At 35.3% G+C, this 7,719-nt stretch overlaps 1 protein-coding gene across 10 annotated transcripts; it reads left to right on the top strand.

Moving 5' to 3' along the window:
- Nucleotides 1–373: 373 nt before the first annotated feature.
- LOC132050327 (uncharacterized) lies at nt 374–6,912 on the top strand. 10 transcript variants are annotated; one of them, XM_059441539.1, is made up of 6 exons: nt 374–473; nt 2,257–2,529; nt 2,633–2,874; nt 3,288–3,380; nt 3,485–3,586; nt 6,437–6,912. In XM_059441539.1, the coding sequence occupies exons 2-6, from the start codon at nt 2,352–2,354 to the stop codon at nt 6,518–6,520; spliced, it is 699 nt and encodes a 232-aa protein (XP_059297522.1). In that variant the 5' UTR covers nt 374–473; nt 2,257–2,351; the 3' UTR covers nt 6,521–6,912. The 10 variants fall into 10 exon arrangements, 8 of the variants coding, with proteins under 8 accessions (XP_059297522.1, XP_059297517.1, XP_059297518.1 ...); XM_059441534.1 differs by lacking the exon at nt 374–473 and adding an exon at nt 484–816; XM_059441535.1 differs by lacking the exon at nt 374–473 and adding an exon at nt 484–816 and having other exon boundaries at nt 2,245–2,529.
- The last annotated feature ends 807 nt before the right edge of the window (nt 6,913–7,719 follow it).

Here is a 7,719-nt window from a genome sequence, read left to right as displayed (position 1 = left end):
TTTTTACTTATACAAGGTCTAAAGATTTATTGAGATACAAAATTAAAAGAAAAGGTTGGATTGTTACAATATTCTTTGAACTTTGATCTGTCGACATGGCAGAGTTTATGACGGAGTTATGGAAGTTTTAGTCCTAGTCTCCTAGAGAAGTTGACAACTAAACGTTTATGGATCATTAGTCCATATAAAGGGGCTCCATTAGAGGTCCACTCTTTCAAGTGTCACGATCCAATTTATCTAAGCCGTGATGACACCTAACCCAATTTGGTAGACGAACCAATAACAGAACAAAAAATCATTTCGATTATGAAAATGCAGTAGCAAGCTTTAATAAAAGATCACTACCAAAAAAGCGCCTTTTAGCCACGGTTATTTAGCCACGGTTTCAAAAACCGTGGCAAAGCAGACTAACAATTATAAAGTTATCTACAATTAGGAAACCGTGGCTAACCATTCGTGGGAAAATGAGGCGGGTATAATTTCACTCCCTCCCTTTTGTTTTCATTTTCCCACCATTTATTTTCTTTGTTTGCTTTTTAGATTTTCTCTTTTAACAATTAACAATACTCCCTCCCAAATTGGACTGTTCCCAAATTCAATTGCTCCCAAAATTCGCCACTCTAAAGGGCTGCTTTGTTTGTAAATCATTGAATTCTCCTTTTTTCTTCTTGAACGTGCTCTTTTTCTTGTTTGGGTCTTTGGGTGGAGTTGGTTCTGCCTTGCTTGAATATTGAAGGTTAAAGGTTGATATTGAAGTAAATATTTAACAGTTGGCTGTAGCTCTAAGGTTGAGGATTGTGAAGGAGAAAGGTTTAGGTAACACTTTCTTTATGTGATTTAGGTATTTTCTTTTCAGTAATATGATTCTTCCCATGAATGCTTGTTGATATGTCATGCTCCAAGTAACAATTCTCTACTACTTCGGGTTTTCAAGTCAATTTTTTGTTCAATCCTTAATGGGTTCCTTTTAGGGTTTTTGTTTATGAAAACTAGCATTGCTCTGCATCCTACAGCCATGTTTAATTGGTGTTTGAATTTGAATCATGATATGTGTCTAGCTCACCAAGTTTAATTGGGGTTTAAATTTGTTCTGTACTTCCTTCCCAGAAGTAGATACAAAGGCTTGGGACTTCTTGCCAGTTTTGAGAGTTGAGGTATTACTATGTTTCCTCTATAAGGATAACTTATGCCTAAATAAAACTGCAAGCTTGAAGGAAGTTGCGATAGAGCGGGAGTAGGACCATAGAATATGCTGTAAATATTTTTGGAGGCAGCCCGAGTCGAAGGGCTGAGTAGAATTAGTTGTACCTTTTTCATGTTCTTGTTGACATCTTCAATTTTTCCCCTTTTAACTGCATTACTCATTGTTAGATAAATAAGTTGTAGAATGTAAGTAGACAAAAAGAAAAAAGAGTTGTATGTAAATATTGAACATGTTCTTATGATTTCTAAATATTGAACATGTTCTTATGATTTCTTGCTCTGGTATATCTCAGCGCGTAATTATGTCTCTATTTCAAACAAGTCGAGATTAGACTTACGAACTTTCATGTTCATGTCGTTCCATTTTAAGTCCTTCTCAATATAATGGTAACCATTATTAATGTTGAACAATGATTTCTGCCTTATTGTTTCAATGTACCCTTATCTGATTACCTGTTTAGTGGTTTGTGTATTTTGTCTGTTCTTTCAGTTGTGTCTTTGGAAATTGTCATATCATTCCAGGTTGTATTTTGTCTGTTCTTTCAGTTCTCGTGTGCCACATGTAAATGTAACTTGGATAGGAGACCTACAAAAGTAAAAACCAGTGGAAATTGTGTGTAATCTCAGGCGATGCATTTCTATCACTGCTCATTATATATCGTTTTGTGTTCTTATGTTACATGGGTTCGATATTTACCTTGAACCCGTGCCAAACAGTGTGACACGAGTGTTGGTAATTGCTGCACATTCTTGAAGATACACTAAAATTATTAAACACCTGCCCTGTTTTGGATGCATACCTGTAAATAAATCCATGTATCACAATTTTTCAAATAAATGTCTCATAGGTCTGTACCTATCAAAACTTAGCAAATAAAGTCACGACATTCAGAGAACTTTTATACTATATTTGTTTTTATTTATTTTTGTAACTTTAGTTTGTTATACTATATTTGTTTTTATTTAGTTGTAGTTATAGTGCTTCATTCTCCCTTTTTCCAGTGTCCTTAAGTAATTTATAAGTATTATACTCTCTTAAAGCAATTCCTACAGGATAACTATCGTATTCTAGGAGAATATGAAGCGAAAACGCAAGAATTCAGCACAAGCAATGTTAGAAAGCCTACGAGGACATCAAACTGACAACTATGGTACAACTTCCCAAGATTTGCAAAGAACAACTTAGTGGGGATCAACTGGATGACCAACTTGAGAATGAGAACATAACAACTCCTACATTCGGTAATGACAACTTAAATTCTTCCTCGAGCTCTAATGAAGCTAACTCACAACAAAAAGAGGAGCCCTTACTTGTTGAGATTAGAGGTTTGAAGTAATTTCATATTAGAGTTGACTATTGCTTTTTATTCTTTATCATGTTTTGTTATTTTTGCTTCCGATTAATGGTGATTGCTTGTTAAAATGATAGATACTTTGACTGGAGAAGTTACAACTCAAAAGATGCAAGCAGATCGAGTTTGGAACTTGGAAAAAAATAAAAAAATTGTGGTGGAACTCAACGGGGATGGACAAGGAAGTGATAATGGTTCAAACTTGCTTGTGAGATTTCTTGGCAAACTTTCTCAAAAGTCAATAATTTGTCCCATATCAGTTGAGAGATGGGATAGGATGCCCGAGGCGAAAAATCGCCTACAATGGCAGTTAGTTGAGGTAACTATCTAAATTCTTTCAGGTTCAATTAGTTTATCTTTTGTCATTAGATATTGATTTATGAATATAAATACATTTGAAGGAGAATTTCGAGTTTGACTATGCTATTGGAATCAAATGGGTGATGCGTACTTTACGCGATAGATGGAGGTCCTATAAATATACGTTAAGAAATCAAACCTTCTACCTAGCAAAAGTAAGGAACAAATACTTGCTAATCCTCCTCCAAACGTGGATTCTGTTGATTGGACTGCTTTTGTGCATCACTATAAAGAAGAGAAGATGAAGGTAATTGTTCCTCTACAAAGAGAAATTATCACTTAATTCATGTCCAGTGTATGTGTCTATATATATATATATATATATATAAATATATATATATATATAATTAAATTGATGTTTGAGAATTGCAGACACAAAGTGAACAAAATGCAAGAAATCGAAGTAAACTTAAAGTCCCCCATGCCGGTGGTAGCAAAAGCAATGCAAGGAGAGGTCGTCAAATGGTAAGTTTCTTGACCTTGGATTTCATTTTGGAAATCACTTTATTGTACCAAATAAAATGTGTTGCATGTTATTTATTTTTTAATCTATACTCGATTAATGACAGGAGAAAAAATATGGAAGGCCTGTGTGCCGAAGTGAGGTTGTTTTGTCAACTTTACTGAAGAAGAATGGAAATTATGTGAATGAAGAAGGGAAGATTATAGCTGTAAGTTCCAAACACTTGTCTACTTTAATATTTCAGTTACAATGTCGATTTTCTAGTGTAATTTTCTCAGTATTGTGAGTGAATGTTTTGATGTAAATGATTACGCTTGTCTACTTTCATAATTCTACTTTTCGTAGTTTGTTAAACTGAGAAAATGATTAAAATGGTCTTTGATGTATGGATTTCGGTTCTATTGGTAGAAATGATTCTTAATGTATTTTAAAAAAGATGATCAGTTTGGTCCTAAGATAAGTAAAGAAAAGATAATTCTTCCTCTTTTTATAGCCTCCAAAATGTGCTTCTGCCCATATATTTTTCTCATGCTAATGTCTCACGTGTACTCAGGCATGTGCTTCTTTTGTTGTAAGTATGAAACATTGGCAGTTATTCTTTACTCTATTAATACATGTTCTTGGTGTATGAGTAAACAAAAATCATGATCGATTGATTCCTTCGATTTTGTTCATTATGAAGTTACGGGCTAGTTCTACACAGGCATAAGAACACCTGTAGTTAAGTGTGATATGGAAGTTTTATTGGCTGATTCTACAGATGACTCATACTAATGACTGAAACAATAACTGTTTTGTGATTCTTAATCAGGGACTAATTGAGGCAGTCCAACAATCCTCAGGTCAAGGCGATAATACATACAAACTCATAGGTTTGTACTTCTTTGACTAGTATAAAAAGTATAATAGAAATCTATTAAGAATGATTTCATTTTAAAGTAGAAGACAGCAGAAATTAAATTTGGAAAATAGCCCTATGTTAAACACAACTAAAAGTCTGCCCCCTCAGTATCCGGATTTAGTTAAACACAACTAAAAGTTAAATCCAACTTTTAGTTAAACACAACTAAAAGTTCCCCCGATTTTAGTTGTGTTTAACTAAAAACTTGGATGGGGAAAAGCTTCGGCATATTTTTATATAAATCATAATCATTTATATGTTAGCTTTTTAATATAGAAAGCAGTCAAAACATTTTGTTAACGTTTTGGCATCTGCGTTTAACAACTTCAACTAGGAGAGTATTTGTTCCTATAAAAAAACTAAGTCCATTTATAAAGACTCCACAGAGTTGATCAATGACAACCTCTAAATAAACGATTATATTCTTCCTCATGACCGATCAAACTCGCGCTCACGTACTTTTTGCCGGAATCAAAATGCACCCCGCCCCTAGTCAAATGAATTGCGTAAAAAAAAATGAATTTCGATTTATGATTACTCTAAGTGGACATGTGAGGTACTAATAATATGATATTGACTGTGCAATTGGAGGGGGGTGGGGGTACATTGTATCAGAGTGAAAAATTTTGTCCTCTGTAATAATATACATACTCTTGCTTAGAGAACTTTTTCACTCAGATATTATCCAAGAGGCAGCGGTCCCTCGTCCAAAATGTAAGGGCCAAGAGTTCCTACTGGTAATTAACCAACTAGTGTGAACTTGCACTCATCAGCCATCACCCCATAGAAAGTCTGCCGGACCCGGCATACTTTTAGTTGAAACACAACTAAAAGTATGCCGGGTCCGGCATACTTTTAGTTGTGTTTAACTAAAAGTCTGCCGGATCCGGCAGACTTTTAGTTGTGTTTAACTAAAAGTCTGCCGGAGGGGGCAGACTTTTAGTTGTGTTTAACATAGGGCTATTTTCCAAATTTAATTTCTGCTGTCTTCTACTTTAAAATGAAATCATTCTTAATAGATTTCTATTATACTTTTTATACTAGTCAAAGAAGTACAAACCTATGAGTTTGTATGTATTATCGCCTTGACCTGAGGATTGTTGGACTGCCTCAATTAGTCCCTGATTAAGAATCACAAAACAGTTATTGTTTCAGTCATTAGTATGAGTCATCTGTAGAATCACCAATAAAACTTCCATATCACACTTAACTACAAAAAATTCTTATGCCTGTGTAGAACTAGCCCGTAACTTCATAATGAACAAAATCGAAGGAATCAATCGATCATGATTTTTGTTTACTCATACACCAAGAACATGTATTAATAGAGTAAAGAATAACTGCCAATGTTTCATACTTACAACAAAAGAAGCACATGCCTGAGTACACGTGAGACATTAGCATGAGAAAAATATATGGCGAGCACATTTTGGAGGCTATAAAAAGAGGAAGAATATAGGATTTCTGGAAAAAAAAAAAAAAAACAGTTGCATTTGTAGTAGACATAGTGTCATTCATTAGACGGGAACTTGCCTTACCAAAGGAAGCATTAATGTTAAAAGCTGTTTTAAGATCAGCTCTACAGTGTTCTCTCTCCCTCTCTGATGTTGATGAAGGTTTGAGTCGTGTTTGGTAGCTAAGGGGTTTTATTTTATTTGGGTTGGGTACAATTCGGGTCGAGTCAAAATTTTGGGTTCTTTTGGGGCATTGGACGGATCTGTTAACAGAGGGGCATAGGTGAAAAGTTTCGTAATGGGAAGGGCATTTTTAACCCAAAATAAGTTTGGAGGATATTTTTAGCCCTTTTCTTAAAGTAGAGGGATATTTTTGACCCTTTTCCCTTTTAATAATGGTATGGAATGGTAAGGAAGCTTATAAGTGAAGAATCTACAAGAGTCATATTGACATTACTGCTTTTCATAATCATAAGCAGTATGGCTGTGTTTATTATTATGAAAAGCAGTTATTTCTATGCTTAAGCTTCTCCCAACAAGTACAGTAATGGTCACCTGGATTGCACAATGAGACTGCTGCTTGTGTCTCTGTATCATTTTATACTTTTGAATGTAATTATAATTTAGTGATAATGCTTTCTTTTCGCCTGGGATGTTAGCAGCGTTGGTATGAGAATGTCTCATTTCTTTATGTTACTTGTAGGATAAAATATCGGAGCATCTATCTCAAGATCAAGAACATGCTTGCCACTTTAGGTGTTCCATTGAAGATATTGGCTCATCCTAATGACGCCATTGGAAAAGTATATGGAGCTGAACATTCTGGTCGTGTGCGTGGTTTAGGTGGTAATGTTTGCCCCTCGACTGCTTTTGGAATGCCTAAACATTCAGTTAGCTATGCGAATCTTGGTGGTTCTAGTAATACGTCTCATCAACGTGTTGAAGACCTAGAGAAGCATGTCGAAACCTTGGAAGAGAAGCTGACTGGATATGAAGAGACCAAGGAACAACTTGTGGAGACCAAGGAACGGCTTGCGCAAAATGAGAATCACTTGGCAACTCTTCATAGGTTTTTACAAGCTAAATTTGGTAGTGAGTTGCCTAGTTTCACCTTAGATTCTTCTTAGCCTTTTGTGGTTATTTTTGAACCACCAACTATTTTTGTATTTCCTAAAACTAGCAATTGTGGTATCTTTTTTGTATAATCAAGGCTTGAAACTTATGTTTTGTTATATATGACAAGTAGAACATTGAAGCTCTAATCTTTATAGCAATGCTTTGTGTATTATGTCCAGTGTATTTGTGAATGCCTATCATTATGTATTGATACCAGGAAAATGCAGGGAAATAATTATAATTTTATTTTAAAAAAAAAAATTATGCACATTTGCCACGGTTGAACCGTGGCTAAAATGATTTTGTAAGTTAATTGCCATATGGTTTAAATTAGCCACGGTTCTTGTGTGGGTAATTAAAAATTTCAAATATAATTCTTATTTTATGCAGCCAAATTTACCCATGGCTTGACCGTGGCTAGATGTAAATCAAACCGTGGCTAAATAAAGGTTACCACGGACGCTAAAACCGTGGCTAATGCGGGAGCGACGCCCCGTATGGACACGCTTGTAACCGTGGCTAACCTACCGTGGCTAAGTAGGTTTAGCCACGGTTTAGGTGCTCTTTAGCCACGGTTTTGCGCGTGGCTAAATCCCGCGTTTTTTGTAGTGGATATTAAATCAAAAGCAAAGTTATAAAGCCAACAAGTGCGGAAATGAAATACGACCCCAACTAATGACGATACGAGTCATGAGCTATTGCAATCGAATCAGTACAATAGTTTCAGAAAGTATACACTGTCCGAAAGATAGAACAACAATAAAATAGAATGGAGAAGAAGTCCACGGTGCCTCAAATAGCCAAGCAGCTCACTTTGAAGGCTTTAATAATCTCATAAGCCTGCTCACGAGCTCCACTGGTACATGCATT

The sequence above is a fragment of the Lycium ferocissimum genome, chromosome 3 (assembly GCF_029784015.1).
Source record: "Lycium ferocissimum isolate CSIRO_LF1 chromosome 3, AGI_CSIRO_Lferr_CH_V1, whole genome shotgun sequence".
NCBI classification, from domain to species: domain Eukaryota; kingdom Viridiplantae; phylum Streptophyta; class Magnoliopsida; order Solanales; family Solanaceae; genus Lycium; species Lycium ferocissimum.
This window is presented reverse-complemented; position numbering and strand designations above follow the sequence as displayed.

Coding starts and splice junctions, on each gene's coding strand:
- LOC132050327 (XM_059441539.1), top strand. CDS start 2,352: ATGGTACAACTTCCCAAGATTTGCAAAGAACAACTTAGTGGGGATCAA. Junction 2,875..3,287: donor TACAATGGCAGTTAGTTGAG/GTAACTATCTAA, acceptor TGAGAATTGCAG/ACACAAAGTGAACAAAATGC. Junction 3,587..6,436: donor AAGAAGGGAAGATTATAGCT/GTAAGTTCCAAA, acceptor TGTTACTTGTAG/GATAAAATATCGGAGCATCT.